The 27,806-nt window shown below is 40.8% G+C and overlaps 1 protein-coding gene across 2 annotated transcripts in view; it reads left to right on the top strand.

Annotated features, from left to right (window-relative positions):
• Positions 1 to 27,806, top strand: part of LOC128686047 (CDK5 and ABL1 enzyme substrate 2) — a 145,521-nt gene that overhangs the window by 111,084 nt on the left and 6,631 nt on the right. For both annotated transcript variants that reach the window (XM_070083450.1, XM_070083449.1), the window contains 2 exons: positions 1,734 to 1,840; positions 6,861 to 7,065. In XM_070083450.1, the coding sequence (XP_069939551.1) occupies positions 1,734 to 1,840; positions 6,861 to 7,065 (312 nt within the window). The remainder of the gene's footprint in view (positions 1 to 1,733; positions 1,841 to 6,860; positions 7,066 to 27,806) is intronic.

The following is a 27,806-nucleotide window of genomic DNA, read 5'->3' as shown; positions in this document are numbered from 1 at the left end:
TGATTGACTGAGCTGAACTGTTACTTAACACTGAAATACCTCAGTGTTACTGTTTATGTAACACTTGGTGTGAGACTACCACTTATATAACACTTGGTGTGAGACTACCACTTATATAACACTTGGTGTGAGACTACCACTTATATAACACTTGGTGTGAGACTACCACTTTATGTTAACACTTGGTGTGAGACTACCACTTATATAACACTTGGTGTGAGACTACCACTTTATGTAACACATGGTGTGAGACTACCACTTTATATAACACTTGGTGTGAGACTACCACTTTATATAACACTTGGTGTGAGACTACCACTTTATATAACACTTGGTGTGAGACTACCACTTTATATAACACTTGGTGTGAGACTACCACTTTATGTTAACACTTGGTGTGAGACTACCACTTTATGTTAACACTTGGTGTGAGACTACCACTTTATGTAACACTTGGTGTGAGACTACCACTTTATGTAACACATGGTGTGAGACTACCACTTTATATAACACTTGGTGTGAGACTACCACTTTATATAACACTTGGTGTGAGACTACCACTTTATATAACACATGGTGTGAGACTACCACTTTATATAACACTTGGTGTGAGACTACCACTTTATATAACACTTGGTGTGAGACTACCACTTTATATAACACTTGGTGTGAGACTACCACTTTATATAACACTTGGTGTGAGACTACCACTTTATGTAACACTTGGTGTGAGACTACCACTTTATATAACACATGGTGTGAGACTACCACTTTATATAACACTTGGTGTGAGACTACCACTTTATGTAACACTTGGTGTGAGACTACCACTTTATATAACACTTGGTGTGAGACTACCACTTTATATAACACTTGGTGTGAGACTACCACTTTATGTAACACTTGGTGTGAGACTACCACTTTATATAACACATGGTGTGAGACTACCACTTTATGTTAACACTTGGTGTGAGACTACCACTTTATGTTAACACTTGGTGTGAGACTACCACTTTATGTTAACACTTGGTGTGAGACTACCACTTTATGTTAACACTTGGTGTGAGACTACCACTTTATGTTAACACTGTGAGACTACCACTTTATGTTAACACTTGGTGTGAGACTACCACTTTATGTTAACAGTGTGAGACTACCACTTTATTTTAACACTTGGTGTGAGACTACCACTTTATGTTAACAGTGTGAGACTACCACTTTATGTTAACACTTGGTGTGAGACTACCACTTTATGTTAACACTTAGTGTGAGACTACCACTTTATGTTAACACTTGGTGTGAGACTACCACTTTATGTTAACACTTAGTGTGAGACTACCACTTTATGTTAACACTTAGTGTGAGACTACCACTTTATGTTAACACTTAGTGTGAGACTACCACTTTATGTTAACACTTGGTGTGAGACTACCACTTTATGCAACACCTGATATGGGACTACCACTTTATGTAACACACTAAGTGGTGTCCTAACACAAAAATTCCAGAGCCTGTCATATATTTTTAAGTTATTGTAAATTTTTTCATTAATTGACTTGACATTTTGTACCCTCCTTCGGGGTTGTATTTGGACCATACTCTGTTAATTCAAATTCAGTTTATTTTAATACTGTAGAAGGATAATATAGTTTACATGTAATAAGACAATGTTAGGCACACAATAAAGGCACCAGTATGGGGGTCAGAAGTGTTAAAATTGTTCTTTGTTTCAGACCTCTGTTATGGACTACACTAAACCTTCAGAGTTGAAGAAGGAACTGAATGATAAGTTCCGTAGTAAATTTCCTCACATTCAGCTGACCCTCAGCAAACTACGCAGGTAAGAGCAATAAAGTTGTGTATGGAACTTAGTAAACTATGCAGGTAAGAGCAATAAAGTTGTGTATGGAACTTAGTAAACTATGCAGGTAAGAGCAATAAAGTTGTGTATGGAACTTAGTAAACTATGCAGGTAAGAGCAATAAAGTTGTGTATGGAACTTAGTAAACTATGCAGGTAAGAGCAATAAAGTTGTGTATGGAACTTAGTAAACTATGCAGGTAAGAGCAATAAAGTTGTGTATGGAACTTAGTAAACTATGCAGGTAAGAGCTATAAAGTTGTGTATGGAACTGTTTTGTACTGTTGTACAAGTGTATGAGATGAACCCAGTGATGTGTATGTAGGTATGTATTAAATACAGTGGACTCCTGGATTTCACAGTCATCGGATTTCGTAATATTCGGAAATAGTAACATTTTTTCATCAAGATATTGGCTCGATGATCGTTATTTAGCTTGGTAATAGTCATTCATCCCGAATGCTTCCGAGCGGCCCAACACACCATTTACAGTCAATATGTCATTGTTTATCAGCAAGTTCATACAATGCATTTTGTAATACAGTGGTCCCTCGCTTTTCGTAGTTCTCGGCAATTGTAAATTTCGCCAATCATAGGGGTATTTTCGTATAAACATGGACTCGCTTTTCATAGGTTGACTTGCGAATAGTAGTTCGTCCGGGACGCGTATGCACGGTGTGAGCCGGGGCGGCCTCCCTACCCAGCCAGTCTGGCATTGTTTACCAGTGAGTGAAGGTCCCCTCAAGTGCTCCTACGAAATATTTCATAATATTCCACTCATTTTAGTGCTTGCAAGTATTAAATAAGCTGCCATGGCTCCAAAGAAAGCTCCTAGTGCCAAGCCTGTGGTAAAGAACGTGAGAAATATGTACAGTGACAAAGTCTTGGGCCATTTTAGGGAAGTGTTAAAGAGACGCCAGAAACAGAGCTCTCTCCACAGTGACTCTCAGGGTGGTCCTAGTGGCATTAAGAAACAGAGAAGAGAAGCAACCCCAGAGAAGCAATTGGTACCTGAGGTGTTACTGGAAGGGGATTCCCCTTCCAAACTGTAAACAATCCAATCTCTCTCCTCCTCCAGTCTCCTATACACTAAGAAGAATCTCCAATAAAGGTAAGTGTTACGCTGTTAATGTTTCATTCATCATTTCCCATTGTATTGTTTATGTACTACATGTATATTTCATGTAAAAAATTTTTTTGTTTTAATACTTCTGGGTGTCAGGAACGGATTAATTGTATTTACATTATTTCTTATGGGGAAAATTGATTCGCAAATTGTAAATTTCGTTTATAGTAACGGCTCCAGGAACGGATTAATTACGAAAAACGAGAGACCACTGTATTCCATTCGTTTTAGTACTTGCAACTGTTAAATAAGCCACCATGGGCCAAAAGAAAACTCCTAGTGCCAGCCCTTTGGTAAAGAAGGCGATAAACACAATAGAATTCAAGAAAGAACACACCAGCCAGGGTACTTCCCAACACACACCAGCTCGGGCACTTCCCCACACACCAGCCAGGGTACTTCCACACACACCAGACAGGGTACTTTCCCCCACACACAATTTGATTTGAGTGGGACTTGCGCATGAGTGAATAGAATTATCAAAGCTTATTGCTTGGGAAGCATTGAAAATTGGGTTGGGCAAATACAATTCTGTTAGTGGGATGGTTTGTGAAGGACCTGCCTAGTATGGGCGAACAGGTCTGCTGCAGTGTTCCTGCTTTCTTATGTACACCAGCCAGGGTACTTCCCCACACACCAGCCAGGATACTTCCCCACATACACGATTTGATTTGAGTGGGACTTGCGCATGAGTGAATAGAATTATGAAGATTGAGACACTTATGCAACATATGGGAATCTTTATTATGTGTTTGGTATGGCTTTAGACAGCAATAAGCTTTGATATTGGTTTAGTATAGGTTTAAAAATGGAAAATAATGAGTGTTGAAATATGAATTTAGGCTTTGATATCATATATCTTAACAATAACAAGGACAGTAATAGGTATAGTGGAAAAACAGAAAGGAGCAGGAAGGGTAAAGAGAAAGGAGGGTCTTTAACCCTTAAACTGTCCAAATGTAGATCTACGTTCACTCGTGTGGCGCTCCGAATATTTTGAAAAAAAAAAAAAAAAGTTTTTTTTTTTTTTCTTTTAAAATGAAGAGCACATTTTTCTACATGTTATAGGATTAAAAAAAAATTAGGGTCAGTACATACTTACCAAGATATAAGACCATGAAGTTGGCTCTAGATGCTCACCCGACAGCAACATCGACTCCTGCCGCTTGCAGAAGTGTTTCATAGCCAGTCTTTGTTCTGACACTAATATTAGGTACTGAAATAGTGCTCAAATAGTCACAATCACATCGACAGGTGAACATTTGCACCTGCTTGGGTCATTTACTATTGTCTAGAAATATATACAAAGCATTTATAGGTCCCAGCAATGTTTTAGATACCTTTACATATACCTTGAAGCATGTTGTTATGAAAGGCATCCAGAGGTGTCGTAAGGGGGGGGTGGGCCGCCCCAGGTGACACCATTTAACCCTTTGACTGTCACTGGCCCCTTTCTGAAACTGTCATTCTATGTCGATAAATTTTTGGAAAAAAAAAAAATTATTTTTTCTTATGAAATGATAGAGAATCTTTTCCCGATTGTAATGACACCAAAAGTACGAAATTTGGTCGAAAACTCACGGAATTACGCTCCCGCGAAGTTAGCGGTCTCGGAGACATATATGCATCGGCGATTTCGCCGACTTTGAGCCCTGTTTTTGGCCAATTACGTTGTTCCAGTTGACTAAACTCATAGCTGTTTCTTTAGAACTCCATTTTTTCTATCTGTTGAGTACAAAAAAACACCCATTTACCGATTTGAACTACCCAATAAAGTGCTCAGAAATTGGCAATTTGGCCAATTTCACGCAAATTAAAAAAGATGCCATTTTCAAAATAGGGTCCAGAATAAACAATGTAGACATTCTTGGCACTAAAATAACATATCCTCTGTTCATTAGTCATGTCTCTAGGCCCCTCTTATATTACTATTGCTTTCTATTTTGATTTTCTATTCATACAAAAAAATACAAAATTTACTGTTATGCAGACTACTGCATTATTGTAAAAATGGTATAAATAATGTTAATGCACTAGTGAAAGAATATTAGACTCCCCAGTTGACGTATATTGGACATGTGGTGTGATTTGCTTACTCCTGAACATTGGGAAAAATTGAACATTTCCGCTACTTTGAGCTCAATTTCAAGGTCGTTTTCATCATGAAAGTAATCAGAATCATCCTGCATGCTGCAGGATTTTTTTTATGTGGTGCACACTGACCACACAGACCCATTCTCTCACATGTGGGCCTACCAGCTGTCTCCCGCTTGATTTGAAGCCGCTATAATTTACGCTTATAAATACGTCAGAAATAGTGATGCATTTGTATATCTGTCTGTCTGTCTGTCTATCTATGTGTCTGTCTATGTGTCTGTCTGTGTCTATCTGTGTCTGTCTATATGTCTGTCTGTCTATCTTTGCCTGGATTTTTTGGGTTATCCTAGGTAATTTACACTATGTATAATTTATTTATTTATTTATTTATTTATTTTTTATTTGGACATGATACATAGTTGTACAAAGAAATATAGTGACTGGGTGCACATGCCAAAAGCCCCTTGTATGCAGAGCATTATGGGCAAGCTTAAAATTAACTTAAGATTAACTAAGCAATGATATATACAGTTCAATTAAGTTTATTAAGTCACAGGTACACACAAGTACAACTATCTTATATAGTGTAAATTACCTAGGATAACCCTACAAAAAAATGTCAGATAAGGCCAGGATGAATTACAACACCTGGATATGCTGAATGTTGAAGACAGAGTAAAACAATTTGAAGTTAAATCAAGTTTATAAAATTGCTCATGAACAGTGTCCAGAATATCTTGCTGCCAATTATGTCAAAGCAATCATAGTACTAGGGGGAGATAATTATTATTATTATAATCATGGGGGAGCTCTATATGGTGGTGAAGGCGGCAGCAGAGGCAGCGGTGTTGTCAGTAGCCCTATTTAACTCCAATAACATTGGAAGAGTTAGGTTTGTGCTGTCCTTTTTCTATCGATTAATCGCTTAACTTACTTGCTACACTGTTAATGCTACATTTTATCACTGGCTGGCACTTTAACCTTTATCGACTCGTGCTGTTTTAGTATCGTACATATTGTAGAATCACTGAAGAAGGCACATTCTCCCCTCTCTCTTCCTCCTCCACTTTTGTACGTACTACTTTGCTATGATTTCTTTCTTTAATTCTATCGTGTTCCTCACTTTCTTTACCAAAGAACTGGAACTAGGAGCTTTCTTTGGGCCCATGGTGGTTTATTTAGCAGTCACACACAATAAACAAGGGCCAAAAACAATGGATTATTACAAAATGTTTCATATGACCTCGCAGGATATGTTCACTCACCGAGAAACAACGCGGCACTGCCTCAGAATGCGTGTGGGAGGCAGCTTTGTGTGTGCGCTGAGCACTGGACAGATTCCATACCATCAACAAAAACAGAGGCAATTGACGAAAACAGAAGCAATATTTTGACAAAAAAACTCGGTGAAAACGGTAATTGGCGATAACGGAGAATGACGAAAAGGTTGGATCCACTGTACTGCAAATACTGAACTACATATAGGTGTGCTGGACAGTTGAAGTATGTGTACAGAAGGATGATGTATCTACTTGGTATATTGGTCTGCATAATATTTATGATGGTTGTATTGTACATGTAGGTAGTATTCTTCCTCCTGTATTACCAGTGTTGTTCTTATTTTGTGAGCTCACAAATTGTGTTTATTTTGTCATCTCATTTTGTGAGCTCATAAACTGCTTCTCATTTTGTGAGCTCATTAACTGTGTTTCTCATTTTGTGAACTCACAAAGCGTTTCTCATTTTGTTGGCTGTCAGAGTGTGTTTGTTGTTGCAGTTTGAAGCGAGAGATGCTGAAGATTGCTCGCCAGGAGTGTGATATAGACCTGCTCACTGTTGCTCAGGCTTATGTTTACTTTGAGAGGTTGATACTCAAGATTATCGTCAATAAGCAGAACCGTAAGCTTGTGGCTGGTGCTTGTCTCATCCTCTCTGCTAAGATGAATGATGTGAAGGGTGAAGCACTCAGCACACTCATTGAGGTGAGTGATAATTCATATTCATATTCATATAGTTTATTTGGACATGATACATAGTTGTACAAGGAATTATAGTAGTTGGGTGTACATGCCAAAAGCCCCTTGTATGCAGAGCATTATGGGCAGGCTTAAAATTAACTTAAAATTAATGAGCAATGAAAGTTTCAGTGGTAAAAATTACCATAAACAATTTATTATGTGAAGTACAATTGAGTATTTGAAACAATGAAATTTGAACATTTCGATATTGAGGCATTATAGTTGTACAAATTTGTCGCATTACAGTGTATAACAAACAAGACAACTGTATGTTGTCTTCAAGTTTTAAGATTTAAGTAATTGGGAGATTTATTGGTAATGTTAAATATTGAGTGTTGATTATTTAGTCCTGGGCGAGTAAGTGGTTTTTTAGAAGAGTCTTCAATTGATATTCAGACCTGGTTACTTTAGTATGTTCTGGAAATGAATTCCAGATTTTGGGGCCCTTTATGTGCATAGAGTTTTTACACAGTGTGATGTGGACATGGGGTACATCGAAAAGAGTTCTGTCTTGTGTTATGGTTGTGTGTCCTGTTAAGGTTGGTGAGAAGTTTGAGTGGAGGATTTTTTTTTTTTTTTTTTTTTTTTTTTTTTTTTTTTCAACAAGTCGGCCGTCTCCCACCGAGGCAGGGTGACCCAAAAAAGAAAGAAAATCCCCAAAAAGAAAATACTTTCATCATCATTCAACACTTTCACCACACTCACACATTATCACTGTTTTTGCAGAGGTGCTCAGAATACAACAGTTTAGAAGCATATACGTATAAAGATACACAACATATCCCTCCAAACTGCCAATATCCCAAACCCCTCCTTTAAAGTGCAGGCATTGTACTTCCCATTTCCAGGACTCAAGTCCGACTATATGAAAATAACCTGTTTCCCTAAATCCCTTCACTAAATATTACCCTGCTCACACTCCAACAGATCGTCAGGTCCCAAATATCATTCGTCTCCATTCACTCCTATCTAACAGGCTCATGCACGCTTGCTGGAAGTCCAAGCCCCTCGCCCACAAAACCTCCTTTACCCCCTCTTTCCAACCCTTTCGAGGACGACCCCTACCCCTCCTTCCTTCCCCTATAGATTTATATGCTTTCCATGTCATTCTACTTTGATCCATTCTCTCTAAATGACCAAACCACCTCAACAACCCCTCTTCTGCCCTCTGACTAATGCTTTTATTAACTCCACACCTTCTCGTAATTTCCACACTCCGAATTTTCTGCATAATACGTATTTACACCACACATTGCCCTTAGACAGGACATCTCCACTGCCTCCAACCGTCTCCTCGCTGCTGCGTGTATTGTTCTATGTATGTAATAGGCACATGAATAAGCATGGATGTTCTTTATGGTGAGCAAATTTAGACTTTTGAATAGAGGTGGAGTATGCTGTCTCGAGTGGGAATTTGTTATCATTCTGATTGCAGCCTTTTGCTGGGTTATTAGAGGCCTTAGGTGATTTGATGTTGTTGATCCCCATGCACAAATTCCATAGGTGAGATAAGGGTAGATGAATGAATAATACAGTGCAAGGAGAGCTGATTGTGGAACATAGTACCGAATCTTTGATAGTATGCCTACTGTCTTAGAGATTTTCTTGGAAATTTGTTGTATATGTGTCTGGAATTTGAGGCTACTGTCTAGGTGGATTCCTAGGAATTTTCCCTCTGTGAGTCTTGTGATGGGTGTTATGTTCAGTGGAACATTTGCAGCTCTGGTTCCAAACTGAATGAAGTAGGTTTTGTCAGTATTTAGGGTAAATTTATTCGTCATCATCCAGGTAGATATTTTCTGCAATTCAGCATTGACAGTGTTGGCAAGTATGACTGGGTTTGGGTGTGAGATGACGTATGCAGTGTCATCTGCAAATAATATGGGTTTGAGTAGCTGTGATGCATTCGGTAAGTCATTGATGTAGATGAGAAAGAGGAGTGGTCCAAGGACATTTCCCTGTGGGACTCCTAATGTGATTGATTGTGTGGAAGAGTTTGCACCATTTACATACACTTATTGGCTTCTGTTACTAAGGTATGACTTTAGGTAGCTGAGGGAGTGGCCTCTTATACCATAGTGTGTTAATTTAGTGTGCAGCAGTTCATGGTCGACTGTATCAAAAGCTTTACATAAGTCAATGAAAATTCCCAGTGGAACTTCTTTCTTCTCGAGAGTGGTGTATATTAGTTCTAATATGTGTATAATTGCGTCATTTGTGCTTTTATTATTCCTGAATTCAAACTGACAGGGGTTAAGTATGTTGTTTGAGATGAGGTAGGAATAGATCCGTCTATGAATTAATTTTTCAAAGATTTTAGAGAGTAGTGGTAAGTTAGAAATTGGTCTATAGTTATTCAAGTTGGCTTGATCACCTCCTTTGTGGATCGGGGTAACTCTCGCTATTTTGAGAACTGCTGGGAAGGTGGAGGATTCATTGGATTTGTTAAAAAGTGTTGCAATAATTGGTGACAGTACTTGTGAAGCTTTTTTTGTACACAAAAGTAGGTAAATTGTTTATGTCTCCTGCCTTGTTTTTAAGGGTGTTGATGATGAGCGAGACCTCTGTTGGGTTGGTTGGAGCTAGGAATAGTGTATGCAGGTAGGTGCCTGTGAGGTAGTCTGAGTCAGGTGGGGGAGCCGTATAGCGAGTTTTGGTCATAATTTGAAATGTCCGTATTAGCGGAATGCCATAAAACGAAATGTCATAAAGCAGAGCCCGGCTGTGATAGTAACCAGAACACTCATTGAGGTGAGTAATAGTACTCATTACTCAGCGCACTCATAAAGGCGAGTATTAGCACAGTACACTTGTTGAGGTGAATAATAGTACTCCTACTGAGGTGATTAGCAGTGCTGAGGGGGGGCTTGGAGGCTGAAACCCCCCTAATTACTTTTAGTCCCAATTTGATATAAATTCTAGCAATTCTAAGGTTTTATTCTTTTAAATTATTGACTGGTTTATTTTTCTGGAGACAGACTTAATAGAGTGACCCTGGCTATAACATGTTTCACACAGTGTCACCCTGGCTATAACATGCTTCACACAGTGTCACCCTGGCTATAACATGCTTCACACAGTGTCACCCTGGCTATAACATGCTTCACACAGTGTCACCCTGGCTATAACATGCTTCACACAGTGTCACTCTGGCTATAACATGCTTCACAGTGTCACCCTGGCTATAACATGCTTCACACAGTGTCACCCTGGCTATAACATGCTTCACACAGTGTCACCCTGGCTATAACATGCTTCACACAGTGTCACCCTGGCTATAACATGCTTCACACAGTGTCACCCTGGCTATAACATGCTTCACACAGCGTCACCCTGGCTATAACATGCTTCACACAGTGTCACCCTGGCTATAACATGCTTCACACTGTGTCACCTGGCTATAAGATGCTTCACACAGTGTGACCCTGGCTATAACCTGCTTCATACAGTGTGACCCTGGCTATAACATGCTTCACACAGTGTGACCCTGGCTATAACATAGTTCACACAGTGTCACCCTGGCTATAACATGCTTCACACTGTGTCACCTGGCTATAAGATGCTTCACACAGTGTGACCTTGGCTATAACATGCCTCACACAGTGTGACCCTGCTATAACATGCTTCACACAGTATCACCCTGGCTATAACATGCTTCACACCGTATCAATCTGGCTATAACATGCTTCATACAGTGTCACCCTGGCTATAACATGCTTCACACTGTGTCACCCTGGCTATAACATGCTTCACACAGTGTCACCCTGGCTATAACATGCTTCACACTGTGTCACCCTGGCTATAACATGCTTCACACAGTGTCACCCTGGCTATAACATGCTTCACACTGTGTCACCCTGGCTATAATATGCTTCACACTTTGTCACCTGGCTATAACATGCTTCACACTTTGTCACCCTGGCTATAACATGCTTCACACTGTGTCACCCTGGCTATAACATGCTTCACACTGTGTCACCTGGCTATAACATGCTTCACACAGCATCACCCTGGCTATAACATGCTTCACACAGCGTCACCCTGGCTATAACATGCTTCACACAGTGTCACCCTGGCTATAACATGCTTCACACAGTGTCACCCTGGCTATAACATGCTTCACACAGTGTCACCCTGGCTATAACATGCTTCACACAGCGTCACCCTGGCTATAACATGCTTCACACTGTGTCACCCTGGCTATAACATGCTTCACACTGTGTCACCCTGGCTATAAGATGCTTCACACAATATATACTGCAGTATATACTGCTTCAACACTCTCTTAACCTCTCTTTTTCTCTCCTTATACTTTTCCCTCCTTGCATCACTTCTGCTTTGTAGAAACCTCTCATATGCTAACTTTTTCCCCCTACTACTCTTTTTGCATCATCATTCCCTCCTGTAACCACAAACTTCTGCTGAACACTCTAGCACTACATTCTTAAACCTACCCCATACATCTTCTACCTCATTGCCTAAGCTCTCCCTAGCCCATCTATCCTCCAATAGGTGTTTATATCTTACCCTAACTGCCTCCTCCTTTAGTTTATAAACCTTGACCTTTCTCTTACTTGCTGCTTCCATTTTCCCTGTATCCCATATACCTTTTACTCTCACTGTAGCTATGAATAAAAACTGATCTGATATATCTGTGGCCCCTTTATAAATATGCACATCCTGAAGTCTATTCAACAGTTTTTTTTATATACCAATAATTTAGTCCAACAAACTACTACTAATTTGTAGTATGGTGGATTTATTGAAAAGTATGTCTGAGTATACCAGGAAAAGTGTACGGTAGGGTTATTATTGAAAGAATTAGAGGTAAGACAGAATGTAGGATTGCGGATGAGCAAGGAGGTTTCAGAGTGGGTAGGGGATGTGTAGATCAAGTGTTTACATTGAGGCATATATGTGAACAGTATTTAGATAAAGGTAGGGAAGTTTTTATTGCATTTATGGATTTAGAAAAGGCATATGATAGAGTGGATAGGGGAGCAATGTGGCAGATGTTGCAAGTATATGGAATAGGTGGTAAGTTACTAAATGCTGTAAAGAGTTTTTATGAGGATAGTGAGGCTCAGGTTAGGGTGTGTAGAAGAGAGGGAGACAACTTCCCGGTAAAAGCAGGTCTTAGACAGGGATGTGTAATGTCACCATGGTTGTTTAATATATTTATAGATGGGGTTATAAAAGAAGTAAATGCTAGGGTGTTCGAGAGAGGGGTGGAATTAAATTATGGGGAATCAAATACAAAATGGGAATTGACACAGATACTTTTTGCTGATGATACTGTGCTCATGGGAGATTCTAAAGAAAAATTGCAAAGGTTAGTGGATGAGTTTGGGAGTGTGTGTAAAGGTAGAAAATTGAAAGTGAACATTGAAAAGAGTAAGGTGATGAGGGTATCAAATGATTTAGATAAAGAAAAATTGGATATCAAATTGGGGAGGAGTATGGAAGAAGTGAATGTTTTCAGATATTTGGGAGTTGACGTGTCGGCGGATGGATTTATGAAGGATGAGGTTAATCATAGAATTGATGAGGGAAAAAAGGTGAGTGGTGCATTGAGGTATATGTAGAAATATAAACACATATGCAGTATAATGTGATCCTTTATTGACTACGTTTTGCCCACACAGTGGGCTTTTTCAAGTCACAAACAGATCTGCCTGGGGTGGAAGGGACGCGAGTATTTATAGTCAGGTTCAGAATGCTGAGGTCAGGTGGAGAGTGCTGCATTCTGAACCTGAACCTCAGCATTCTGAACCTGACTATAAATACTCGCGTCCATTCCACCCCAGGTAGATCTGTTTGTGACTTGAAAAAGCCCACTGTGTGGGCGAAACGTAGTCAATAAAGGATCACATTATACCGCATATGTGTTTATATTTCCATTGTATCGGTATTTTATACCATTTATTTCCAGGTATATGTGGAGTCGAAAAACGTTATCTATGGAGGCAAAGAAGGGAATGTATGAAAGTATAGTAGTACCAACACTCTTATATGGGGTGTGAAGCTTGGGTTGTGAATGCAGCAGCGAGGAGGCGGTTGGAGGCATTGGAGATGTCCTGTCTAAGGACAATGTGTGGTGTAAATATTATGCAGAAAATTCGGAGTGTGGAAATTAGGAGAAGGTGTGGAGCTAATAAAAGTATTAGTCAGAGGGCTGAAGAGGGGTTGTTGAGGTGGTTTGGTCATTTAGAGAGAATGGATCAAAGTAGAATGACATGAAGAGCATTTAAATCTGTAGGAGAAGGAAGGCGGGGTAGGGGTCGTCCTCGAAAAGGTTGGAAGGAAGGGGTAAGGGAGGTTTTATGGGTGAGGGGCTTGGGCTTCCAGCAGGCGTGCATGAGCGTGTTCGATAGGAGTGAATGGAGAGATGAATGGTATTTGGGACCTGACGATCTGTTGGAGTGTGAGCAGGGTAATATTTAGTGAAGGGATTCAGGGAAACTGGTTATTTTTATATAGCCGGACTTGAGTCCTGGAAATGGGAAGTACGTACAATGTTGCCTGCACTCCAAAGGAGGGGTTCGGGATATTAGCAGTTTGGAGGTATATGTTGTGTATCTTTATACATATATGTTTCTAAACTGTTGTGTTCTGAGCACCTCTGCAAAAACAGTGATTATGTGTGAATGAGGTGAAAGTGTTGAATGATGATGAAAGTATTTTCTTTTTGGGGATTTTCTTTCTTTTTGGGTCACCCTGCCTCAGTGGGAGACGGCCGACTTGTTGAAAAAAAAAAAATGTCTGCACCAAGGTATCTGTAAGATTTAATATAGCTGATGTTTTCACCCTGCAGACAGATAGATGGAGGATGTTGTTTGCATGTCAGTAGCTTTATTTTAGATAAAGATATGGTGAAGCCTAGTTAATTACAAATTGCTTGAGCCCTGTTGATGACATCAGCATAGCTTATAGTTATATGTTTAGGTGAGGCAGGTAGAGCATTCAGGAGAGCCTTAATCAGAACATTAAATAACATGGGACTGAGAACTCCCTGTGGTGTACCTAGGGACATTTCTTTAGACTCGCCTCTAAAGCCTTGGTAGGGAACAGAGGATATATTCTGACAGATAACCTTGTAGTATAATGGTTCTGTTTATGATAAATGCAGATTTTAAATCAATAAATGTAATAAAACTCATTTTCCATTCATGAAACCATAGAGATAAGGTAAAAGTTGGTATCTGATTCTGTAGTTTAGTCTATTAATTATCTTTCAAATGTTTTACAAAGACAACTATTACAACCCAGGAATCCAAAGGCCTGTTATCCTGGGTGTAAAGGGAGCAAAATAAACACAGCAGAAAAACTTTTGACTTATCCTTCACCAAGCAAGAGCAGAATTATGTACACTACATACACTATGTACAACACTAGGTATTAGTGCACTCCATGGTAAGCAAGGCAGGTATAGGCTGGAGAGGTGCAGGTTTAATGGAGTGTCCAGGTTTCCCTATTTGCTGACATTCTTGGCAGCAACGGATATAATTCTTCACATCCTGCCTGAATTTTGTGATTCTATATAATGTTTTAGTAATTCTTAGGTGACCTCCTAATGAAGTATTATGAGCTATATTCAATATCTGAGGTCTAAACTTTGTTGGAACCACTAACCTGTCTGACAGTTGCCGGCCCTCAATCTCCTTACCAGTCTCAGTGCAGATCAGATAGTCGTTTTTAAGTTTATACTTGACCGGATGATCCGAAAAGGATTTACCCATGGCTGCCTGAAAAGCAAAATTCAAAGAAGGGTCCTTTCATTGTTCCTCCCAGAAGGACAGTCCCTCGGTCATGGAAACAGAGATATCTGGCAATCCTGCAACCCTGAAATAGGAAGGCTTGATCTGGGTCTGTTCACTTAATTTATGAGGCTCTGGCCAGTTTTCCTCGTAAAACAAATTGGCTATTCCGAGATCAGAGTCGTCCAAGGATAGGTCAGCATTCTCGCCAGACAACCCTTGGGATGTTGCCCAAATTATGGCCAACACAGGAGAAGAATTAATCATTATGGGTTCAGGACATACACTAGCATTGGTAATGTTATTACCCAGTAATAACATGGCATCTTTCATAGGAAATCCCTCGGATACACCCACAGTCAAGTATCCAGTGTAATATTTGCACTGTACATAGATTCTATGCAAGGGGACAGAAGATCGTTCCTCCAAATGCTTCCAGCAAAACGGGATTGTAATGAAGTGTGTTCGGAAAGGGGAAGTACTCCCTCTCTTATAAGTGAGCAATATGCTCCAGTATCTCTAAAGGTTCTGACTTCAGTTGTTTTTGAGTCTTCCTGAAGGAAAATAAGACTGACAGTAATAAGGAGCCATCCCTTTTTCTACTTCTTTCAGGGACATGTTACTAGAGATATTAGATTTTCCCTATAGGTTGGGGTTTGTGGGGGCAGTTGGGACGGATGTGACCTACTTTATTACAGAGGAAGCAGACGACAGGCTTGCCCTTAACTCCCTGCTGATGTTGCAACTGGTGTTGCTCTAGATACTGTTGTCGAGTTGCATCATGTTGAGTGGGTTGTCGCTCACCAGGTTGACCATAAGTTGAGTAGCGTGGCTCACCAGGTGACTAAGTTGGCTGACATGGACGTTCTCCCTCCGGCTGGCATTTCATGCTCCAATGTTGACGATCTCTGCTCACGCCAGGCTGTTGAAAAGAGAAATGGGACCCCTCGGACAAGGAGCGGTTGGCTTTAACCCTTTGAGGGTCGACAGGCCCTCTCCGAAACTCGTTCTCAGGGTCGGCCAAATTTAAAAAAAAAAAAATTATTTTCTCTTATGAAAAGATAGAGAATCATTTCCCGATCATAAGGACACCAAAAGTTTGAAATTTGATGGAAAACTTACGGAATTATGCTCTAGCAAAGTTAGCGGTCTCGGCGATGTTTACGCATCGGCGATTTTGCCCACTTTGAGCCCCATTTTCGGCCAATTCCACTGTACTAGTCGACAAAAAACATGAATATTTCGCTAGAACTCCATTTTTTCTATCGAATGGGTGCAAGAAACAACACATTTATGAAACTCAACTATCCAGTACAGTGGTCAGAATTTAGCAATTTTGCCAATTTCAAACAAATTTCAAAAGATGCCAATTTCCGAATAGGGTCCAGAATAAACAAGAAAGACATTCCTGGCACTAAAATGACATTTCCTCTGGTCATTAGTCACGTCTCAAGGCCCCTCTTATATTCTTTTGCTTTCCACTTTGAATTTTTATTCTCACAAAAAATATAAGATTTACTGTTATGCAGACTACTGCATTAGTGTAAAAAATGGTATAAATATTATTGGTGCACTTGTGAAAGAATATTAGACTCACCAGTTGACGTGTATTGCACGCTTGGCACGATTTGTTTACTTTTGAAATTTGGTAAAAATCGAACATTTCTGCTACTTTGAGCTCAATTTCAAGGTATCTTTCATTGTAAAACCAGTCAAAATCATCTCAATTTCTGTAATATGTCTTCCATTCTTTAAAATGAGACCAAGAAAACTAGAATACAATAATAAATACCATACGAAAATACACTGCAAAGTCGCTGTTTTATTCCAAAAAAATGGTCGAAGTTTTTTTTTTCTCATTATGCACTGTGTGCTGCAGGATTTTTTTAGACTGTGCACACTGACCACATAGACCCATTCTTTCATATGAAGGCCTACCAACTTTCTCCCACTAGATTTAAGGGCGCTAGAATTTAGGCGTAAAGTACGTCAAAAACCCTGGGTCGTAAGCCGTACTAGTACGTCCGAAACCCTCAAAGGGTTAAAGGTATCAGCCAACCTGGCTGCCTCCAATGCAGTAGTTAAGACATGATCCTGCAGGAAGGCTCTAACCTCTGGTCCCACAGACTCCAGCAGGTTGTCGACAAGGACAAGCTGCACAAGATCGTTGAAGGTAGCAACACCACTTGTTTTATGTGCTTTTGTGCTGTCACACAAAATCCACCAGGGATTGACCAAGCTGTCATTTGCCTAACTTGAATGACTTCCTATACGTAGCGGGGATGCATTGGTAGGCTCCAAGGACTGTGGTCTTCACCACCTGATAGTTATAGAACTCAGTGTCATTTAACACTGATGTAAATTCCTGTGTCTTACCAAACAACGCTGTGTGAACCAATGATGCCCAGTGCTGTTCCGGCCACCTCAAGGCTCGAGCCTGATTTTCGGAAGTTTTCAAAAATTGTTCTGGTTCTGCCTCATTGAAGCGGGGAACAAGCTGTACTGCTTTCTGTGAACATTAAAATGGTATAAAATACCGACAGGTTGTTAGGTAAGACACATATGCAACAGTTAGGTATCTTTATTATGAAACGTTTCGCCTACACAGTAGGCTTCTTCAGTCAAGTACAGAAAAGTTGATAGAAGCTTCTATCAACTTTTCTGTACTTGACTGAAGAAGCCTACTGTGTAGGCGAAACGTTTCATAATAAAGATACCTAACTGTTGCATATGTGTCTTACCTAACAACTGCTTTCTGTAAACTAAAGTTATTTACAACTTGAGAAAACTGCCTTCTTTCTTTTTCCCTATCAAACTCTTCCTTGGCATGTGCCCTCTGTTCCCTAGTCTGCTCGAGATTGATTTTCGCCAGCTCAAGTGCCAACGCAGCTGATTCACCTTCAGACAACCCTGTTGCATGAGATTGACGGTTTTGCTCAGTTGATGTATCATTTTCGTTCTGCGAGAACAGCGGGGTTTTATTCCTGGATCCCATAGAGGGAGGAGTCTGATGTGCCATCTCCTCTTCCCGAAGTTTGATACTTATAAGAGTATGAAGCTGCGCAGCTGTGAGAGTGCGTTTGTAATCAGTGCCAATGGAACGAGCAATTTGCCAACAACGCTGTAGGGAAAATTTAGGTAGGTTTACCAATGTGTATAACAAAAATAACAAAAATAGTCCACCACCTTGGAGCCTTGTTGGACTGGAGGCGCAGCCAGTGGCCACCCATGGCCCTCCAGAATTACAACTACTGATGCCAATAACAAAATCCCCCCAACAAACACAGAATACAACCTCGTTCATATTTGCTAATATACAGGGCCTTAAGCCATCCACCAACAACAAAATACCTTTTATCAGTGGACTTCTAGTGGAGTCTAATGCAATGTTTGCAGCCTTCACAGAGACTCACACAAAAGATCACTTTGACAGTGAAATATGGATAAGTGGTTACAACCTTTTTAGATGCGACAGAAAAAACAGGCAACAAGGGGGGGTTGGCCTGTATGTCAAAGAGTCCCTTATCTGCACGGAGTTGCTGAACACCACAAATGAGGTAGCTGAAGTTCTATCAATAAAGATTGAGAACCAAAACCTAGTCATTGTGGTTGTATACAAGCCACCAGATGCAACCTCACAACAGTTCAAGGAACAGCTACTGAAAATCAATTACTGTTTGGAAAACCTTCCAGCTCCATCCCCAAACATCTTACTGCTTGGTGATTTCAACCTAAGGCATACAAAATGGAAGAATGTAGCAAATAATGTTATAGCTGAAACAATCCCCGGAGGTAGCGCAGATGAAAGGTCACACACACATGACCTACTAAGTCTCTGCGAAAAACACACCTTAAGCCAGCAGATAGTGGAGCCAACAAGACTAGAAAACACACTTGACCTTATCTTCACAAATAATGAGGACCTGATAAGAGACATAAGAATATCAAAAACAACTAATTCCGATCACAATCTAATCGAAGTCCAGACGTACATGCATAGGGGTCCTGAACAGCAGAATGCATGTACCTGTGAAGGTGTCTTCACAAAATACAATTTCAACAACAAGAACATCAACTGGTACCAGGTAAACCATGTCCTAAATGAAACATGTTGGGAAGATGTCTTAAATGACATGGATCCAAACCAGTGCCTTGAAAGGATCAACTTCCTGGTAGCCGAAGCATGTTCTAGGCATATTCCCCTAAGAAAGAAGAAGAGCAGGAGTAAACTGGAGAGAAAAAGACGCTCCCTCTACAGAAGACGACGAAGAATCACTGAGCTCCTCAGGAGTGCTAGAATATCTGATACACGAAAGGAGGCGCTGACCAGGGAAGTGGAAACTATCGAACTTAAGCTAAATGACTCTTACAGGAACCAGGAGAGGCAGGAGGAGCTTAAAGCTATTAGTGAAATTGAAAGAAATTCAAAATATTTCTTTTCATATGCCAAAAACAAGGCAAATACCACATCTAGTATCGGGCCCTTACTCAGACAGGATGGGACTTACACAGATGACAAGGAAATGAGTGAAATATTGAAATCCCAGTATGACTCTGTGTTTAGTGAACCACTAATCGGTCTGAGGATCGACGACCCAAATGATTTCTTCATGAATGAGCCTCCAAACTCCATAAATGTATGTCAGATTTCCGACATTACCCTAACTCCGATAGATTTCGAAAAAGCCATTGACAACATGCCTATGCACTCAGCCCCGGGCCCAGACTCGTGGAACTGTTTTCATTAAGAATTGCAAGAAACCCCTCTCGCGTGCCCTAAGTACACTATGGAGGAGGAGCTTGGACATGGGTGAAATTCCACAGTCACTTAAAACAACGGATATAGCCCCACTCCATAAGGTGGCAGCAAAGCATTAGCTAAGAACTATAGAACAATAGCTCTGACGTCCCACATCATAAAAATCTTTGAATGAGTGCTAAGAAGCAGGATTGCAAATCACCTGGATTCCCAAAATCTACACAATCCAGGGCAACATGGGTTCAGGGCAGGTCGCTCCTGCCTCTCACAACTACTGGATCACTATGACATGGCCTTGGATGCACTGGAAGAAAATCAGAATGCAGATGTAATATACACAGACTTTGCAAAAGCATTTGACAAATGCGGTCATGGCGTAATAGCCCATAAAATACGTGCTAAAGGAATAACTGGGAAAGTGGGGAGATGGATCTTCAACTTCCTAACAAATCGAACACAAAGAGTAGTGGTCAACAGAGTTAAATCGGAGGCTGCCATAGTGAAGAGCTCTGTTCCACAAGGCACAGTACTCGCCCCCATCTTATTCCTTATCCTCATATCAGACATAAACAGAGATATACACCACAGCACCATATCATCCTTTGCGGATGATGCTAGGATCTGCATGAGGCTGTCATCTGCTGAGGACGCGGTTAACCTCCAAGAAGATATAAACAAAGTTTTCCAGTGGGCAACGGTAAACAATATGATGTTCAATGAGGACAAATTCCAACTACTCCGTTATGGAAAACTGGAGGAGATAATAACTAGAACAGAGTATACTACTGACTCCGGCCATACAATAGAGCGGAAAAATAATGTAAGGGACCTGGGAGTAGTAATGTCTGAGGATCTCACTTTCAAGGATCACAACAGTGCCACGATTGCACGTGCAAAGAAAATGATAGGATGGATAATGAGAACTTTCAAAACGAGAGATGCCAAGCCCATGATGATCCTTTTCAAATCACTTGTTCTCTCTAGGCTGGAATACTGCTGTACATTAACATCTCCATTCAAAGCAGGTGAAATCGCAGATCTAGAGAGTGTACAGAGATCCTTTACTGCACATATAAGTTCTGTCAAGCACCTTAACTACTGGGAACGCTTGGAAGCACTTGACCTGTACTCGTTGGAACGCAGGAGGGAGAGATATATCATAATCTACACTTGGAAAATCTTGGAAGGAATGGTCCCAAATCTGCACACAGAAATCACTCCCTACGAAAGTAAAAGACTGGGCAGGCGATGCAAAATGCCCCCAATAAAAAGTAGGGGCGCCATTGGTACACTAAGGGAAAACACCATAAGTGTCCGGGGCCCAAAACTGTTCAACAGCCTCCCATCAAGCATTAGGGGAATTGCCAATAAACCCCTGGCTGCCTTCAAGAGAGAGCTGGACAGATACCTAAAGTCAGTGCCGGATCAGCCGGGCTGTGGCTCGTACGTTGGACTGTGTGCAGCCAGCAGTAACAGCCTAGTTGATCAGGCCCTGATCCATCGGGAGGCCTGGTCATGGACCGGGCCGCGGGGGCGTTGATCCCCGGAATAACCTCCAGGTATTCCGACACTAGACGTCTGACTCGTCTAGGTGGCATACCCCAACATATAAGTTATTTGCTATGCACAGTACAACTGTAGAATACTTGTACCCCAACGTAGCACATTATTTGCAAGACACGCTAAGCTATGCACAATATGACTGCAGAATACACTCATACACTAGCAAAGCTGATACACAATAGCAAAGCTGACTGCAAAATCTTCACACAACAGCAAGATTGACCGTAGCGAAGCGAGCACACCGAACAAGCTAGTAGCGAGCTGTCAACGATCATACATAGCAAGGCTGACCATAGCAAGGCACTTGACATGCAAAGTTTGTGAAGCGTTGGCAAAGCTAATGCAATGCCAGACAGCAAGCTACACAGTGTTCCTGCTTCCAGCATCACCCTAGGCTCAACTTGTGCTCTAAGTCCAGCTCCAGCTCCTGGACAGGCTACCCATATTACAACCCAGGAATCCAAAGGCCTGTTATCCTGGGTGTAAAGGGAGCAAAATAAACACAGCAGAAAAACTTTTGACTTATATTATCCTTCACCAATCAAGAACAGAATTATGTTCACTATATACACTATGTACAACAATAGGTATTAGTGCAGTCCACGGTAAGCAAGGCAGAATAGAAGCCACTAGAGAGCAGACTGTGCTTCAGCCAGCTCTAGAATGGGAATGACAATGGCAGACAGGTGTGTGGCACCCATAATGCCTCTGCAGTTGCCAAAACCATCTTCTCATTGGCTGGAACCTGGGTACTGATCAAACGATGGGGCCCCATTATCAACCCTTAGCACCTGGTTCGCTGGATGGGGGTGATAGCCTTTCAATAAGGGTGTGTACATGTGCCGAATGAAGGGTACATACTCTTTGCATGTCACAACAACTAATTAACCCTTTCGATGTTGACAGCCCTCATCACAAACCTTCTCTCAGTGTCAAAAAATATTAAAAAAAAAAAAAAAATCTTGCCAAAATCTTACGAATATTTTTCAGTGTTTTAACCCTTAAACTGTCCAAATGTAGATCTCCGTTTGCTCGTGTAGCGCTCTGAACGTAGATCTACGTTTTTTTAACGTGCTTTCTAATGGAGAAAATCAAGATCAGAGCGCTACACGTGTAAACGTAGATCTATGTTTGGACAGTTTAACCCTTAAATTGTCCAAACGTATATATACATTCACTTGCGCAGCACCCCAAATATTTTGAAAAAAAAAAAAATTATAGAAAAAAAAGCACATTTTTTAAAGTGTTTTAGAATAAAAAAAATTTTAGGGTCTGTACTTACCGAGATTTGAGGCAGCAAAGTTGGCACTTGGCGATCACCTGACGGCAACGTGGAGTGCTGCCCCTTGCAGAAATTCTACATTTTTACCGTTTTCTTCCATTTTTTCATTTTCTTGGTTTTCTTGATATGATAATTATGTTTTAGAGTAAATCTTTTGATTTCAATGCCAATTGTTGTTTATACACCAATATTATATATGAATTTATTATCACATTGTTATAAACACACATGTAAACACTGATAGGTGATTTTGCACACCTGGCTGAATCACATTCTATTATCTACAACTATATATGTACAAGTATTCACATGTCCCATTTGTGTTTCTAGAATTCCACGATTGTATGATACTCCATGAAGCATGGATTCATACAAAGTGCCACCTCACACTGGTGACAAATGAATTGTGTGTCCTTCTGCTGTTAGGGTCGTTTTTTGGTGGTAGCACATACATTTTCTGGGAATTCTTCTTCTTTGGGGTAGGTGGTATTGGTACCAGATAGTGACAGTTAGGAGTGATTCAGTCTGGCACTTTCCCCACTGGTTGTGGTTGTAGGACAAGTCGCTGTTGAGGGGCAGGTACAGGTGTGGTACCATACTTTCTTGCTATCTGTTTGACAACATTCAGAGAGAATTCTGTAAAACGTTGTCGTTTTCCAGTCTTTATTTCGTACATATTGAATGCATTGAGCACTGCAATGTCTACAAGGTGAAAAAACAGTTTTATATAGCACTTGCGACTCCTATGTACACAGTCAACAAACCCATCATGTCACACTTGTCAACTAGTTGCATATTGTTCGTATAGTCCACGACAGCAGCTGGCTTTACAATAGGTTCTTTGTTGAACCTGCTCAGTCTGTCTGTTTGTACCATCTCGTTTCTGTGGATGGTTGACAGCAATGTCACATCCCATTTGTCATGCCACATCAGTGCCATGATGTCATTAGCATGAAATGCACTGCACCTTCAACACTGCCTCCACTGAACCTTGGCATATGTTTTCTATTCCTTCTCACTGTTCCACATATATCAGTATTGTTCACACGTAGGAAATCATCGAGCATAGGGCTTGTATACCAGTTGTCTGTGTACAGTGTATGGCCCTTGCCATGGTATGGTTCCATCATCCTGCGAACAACATCACCGGAAATGCCCAACATCCGTCTGTCATCATAGAGTGTGTTTCTCCCAGTGTATACAATAATATCCAACACAAGACCACTCTCACATTCACCCATAATAAAAAGTTTTACACCAAAGCGATTATGTTTGCTCAGTATATATTGCTTGACTGACAGGCATCCCTTGAACAGAATCAAGGACTCATCAACAACAATGTTCTTGAAGGGATAAAAGTATGCACTGAATCTCTGCTTCAAATACATAAACACTTCCTGGATTTTGTATAGAAGATCATTTCTGTTTGGCGTATTTCTGTCTGAGAAGTGCAACATTCATAGCAACAGAGTGAATCTGTTGCAGGGAAGGAGGTCAGGGAAAACTGGAGTACTGATGAAATGGTCTGTGGACCAGTAATTACGTATATTGTTCTTATGGATATGTGGCACAAGCATGACATTGGCAAGGAATAGATACATTTCAGCCACTGTTGTGTCTTTCCACCTGTGCAGCCATGATGATTCTCCAACCTCTGCTGTGTTGTCCATGACATTTTTTTTTTTTTTTAACAAGTCAGCCGTTTCCTACCGAGGCAGGGTGACCCAAAAAGAAAGAAAATCCCCAAAAAGAAAATACTTTCATCATCATTCAACACTTTCACCTCACTCACACATAATCACTGTTTTTGCAGAGGTGCTCAGAACACAACAGTTTAAAAGCATATACGTATAAAAATATACAACATATCCCTCCAAACTGCCAATATCCCGATCCCCTCCTTTAGAGTGCAGGCATTGTACTTCCTATTTCCAGGACTCAAGTCCGGCTATATAAAAATAACCAGTTTCCCTGAATCCCTTCACTAAATATTACCCTGTTCACACTCCAACAGATTGTCAGGTCCCAAATACCATTCGTCTCCATTCACTCCTATCGGACACGCTCACGCACGCCTGCTGGAAGTCCAAGCCCCTCGCCCACAAAACCTCCCTTACCCCTTCCTTCCAACCTTTTTGAGGACGACCCCTACCCCGCCTTCCTTCCCCTACAGATTTAAACGCTCTCCATGTCATTCTACTTTGATCCATTCTCTCTAAATGACCAAACCACCTCAACAACCCCTCTTCAGCCCTCTGACTAATACTTTTATTAACTCCACACCTCCTAATATCCACATAGTATTTACACCACACATTGCCCTTAGACAGGACATCTCCACTGCCTCCAACCGCCTCCTCGCTGCTGCATTCACAACCCAAGCTTCACACCCATATAAGAGTGTTGGTACTACTATACTTTCATACATTCCCTTCTTTGCCTCCATAGATAACGTTTTTTGTCTCCACATATACCTCAATGCACCACTCACCTTTATTCCCTCATCAATTCTTTGATTAACCTTATCCTTCATAAATCCATCTGCCGAAACGTCAACTCCCAAGTAGTATCTGAAAGCATTCATTTCTTCCATACTCCTTCTCCCCAATTTGATATCCAATTTTTCTTTATCTAAATCATTTGATACCCTCATCACCTTACTCTTTTCTATATTCACTTTCAACTTTCTACCTTGCACACACTCCCAAATTCGTCCACTAACCTTTGCAATTTTTCTTTAGAATTTCCCATAAGCACAGTATCATCAGCAAAAAGCAATTTTGTCAATTCCCATTTTGTATTTGATTCCCCATAATTTAATCCCACTCCTCTCCTGAACTCCCTAGCATTTACATCTTTTACAACCCTATCTATAAATATATTAACCCTTTGAGGGTCGACAGGCCCTCTCTGAAACTCGTTCTCAGGGTCGGCCAAATTTCAAAAAAAAAAAAATTATTTTTTCTTATGAAAAAATAGAGTTTTTTTTTTCTAAACATTATAGGATAAACAAAAAAAATTTACCATCAATACTTACGGAGATATGGATGCATGAAGTTTGCAGAAAATGAGCCGCGTATGGCAACAGCGGCGACTGCCGCTCACCCAGTAAACTTTAGTTTACTTGTATTTGAAGGTTTGTTGCTTTTTTCACTATTTTATTTTTCACATAACTTATGTGGCCTATGAGACCAAAGTAAGGTGCAATGTACATATATACACTCGTTGTATACAACACAATAAGCACACAAACATAATTATCAACATATTGTTTACAAAACTTGTTTACAAAAACAAACAATACAAAACATTGTTTATTATTATTGTTCTATAATATATATACCAATATACAGTCACTGAACATATTCCTATTAGTTCTGCAGCTTGTGGAACTCTGAAACATGGTGTCATACACAATGGTGTTTTATCTTTCTCCCTCATTCTATCTTTTTCAATCTGTCTCTCTCTTTCTATCTGTCTTTTTATCTCTGTCTCACAGGTACACATAAATACAAGTATACATAGTATAAATTACCTAGGATAACCCAAGAAATCCAGACAAAGTGCTATACTCTGCTTGAAGATGTGAGTAAAAGTGATGACACAGTCTTGTGGCTCTCTGAGACAGAGAGCTAGATGGATAGACAGATAGACAGGGAGCTTGACAGACAGACAAATAGACAGACAGAAATGTTAGTGTACCAGTACCAGTGTACTAGTGTTCCACCCTCCTCCTCTTCTTCCTCTTCCTCCTCTTCCCCCTACTCTTCCTCCTCTTCCCCCTACTCTTCCTCATACTCTTCCTCTTCCTCTTCCTCCTACTCTTCCTCTTCCTCCTCCTCCTCTTCCTCCTCCTCCTCTTCTTCCTCTTCCTCCTACTCTTCCTCTTCCTCCTACTCTTCCTCCTCCTCCTCCTCCTCCTCTTCTTCTTCCTCTTCCTCCTCTTCCCCCTAATCTTCCTCCTAATATTCCTCTTCCTCTTATTCCTCTTCCTCCTACTCTTCCTCTTCCTCCTCCTCCTCTTCTTCCTCTTCCCCCTACTCTTCCTCCTTCTCCTTCTCCTCCATAGTGTAAATTACCAGGAGTCAGCAGCTGTCAAAATGACATATTGTCTCATTACTCACTCCCCCTCCCGCCTGTCAAAACAATGGGGTCCGATGCTGCTTCCCTTCCTCCATTCTATCTAATTATCTTTCTCCCTCATTCTATCTGTCTTTTTATCTCTGTCTCACAGGTACACATAAATACAAGTATACATAGTATAAATTACCTAGGATAACCCAAGAAACCCAGACAAAGTGCTATACTCTGCTTGAAGATGTGAGTAAAAGTGATGACACAGTCTTGTGGCTCTCTGAGACAGAGAGCTAGACGGATAGACAGGGAGCTTGACAGACAGGCAAATAGACAGACAGAAATGTTAGTATACCAGCAAAAACAAAGGGAGGGAGATGTTTATCTCATCTTTTGGCATCAGCTCCACCCTCATTTACCCTCATCAAACGTCAGCACTTATCAGATGTTATCTCCCCTTATCTTGTTACTGTCATGGGTGAACATTTATTATTACCTATTATTATTATTATGTATTATTATTATGTATTATTATTATTATGTATTATTATTATTATGTATTATTGTTATCATTACGTATTCTTCTTCTTCCTCCTCCTCCTCTTCTTCTTCCTCCTCCTCCTCCTCCTCCTCCTCCTCTTCTTCTTCCTCCTCCTCCTCCTCCTCCTCCTCTTCTTCTTCCTCCTCCTCCTCCTCCTCCTCCTCCTCCTCTGCCTCCTCCTCCTCTTGCCTCCTCCTCCTCTTGCCTCCTCCTCCTCTTGCCTCCTCCTCCTCTTGCCTCCTCCTCCTCTGCCTCCTCCTCCTCTGCCTCCTCCTCCTCCTCCATTCTTGGAACAAGTTTGAAGAGCTTGTAGTTCATAATCACTATCACTATCATCACCAATGCTCACATCTGAGTCTGGGATTTTGGAAAATAGGAGTTTCCTCTTTGATTCTGGTACAACTGAACGTGAACAAGATGGCCCAGCACCAGAGGTGGAAGGCTGTGGGTTGTCTGGGTTTTCCTCACTATTACCCATATTATGGTCATTAGTTTCGGTCAAAACCTCACCAGAACCTTGAAACTCATCTTCACTGTCACTTCCATCTGTATTAGAACTGTCACTGGGGAACAAAAGTGTCCCAATTCGCCAAGGAGTGAGGAACTTCTTACCACAGGGCACGTGGAAATTGTGTACTATGATGGCATTCCCACAATGCTCCACTGGGTCCCAGATTTTTTTCCTACTGCGCACACCCACCACACAGACCCATTCTCTCACATCTAGGC

This window comes from Cherax quadricarinatus, chromosome 9 (assembly GCF_038502225.1).
Source record: "Cherax quadricarinatus isolate ZL_2023a chromosome 9, ASM3850222v1, whole genome shotgun sequence".
Taxonomy (NCBI): Eukaryota; Metazoa; Arthropoda; class Malacostraca; order Decapoda; family Parastacidae; genus Cherax; species Cherax quadricarinatus.
This window is presented reverse-complemented; position numbering and strand designations above follow the sequence as displayed.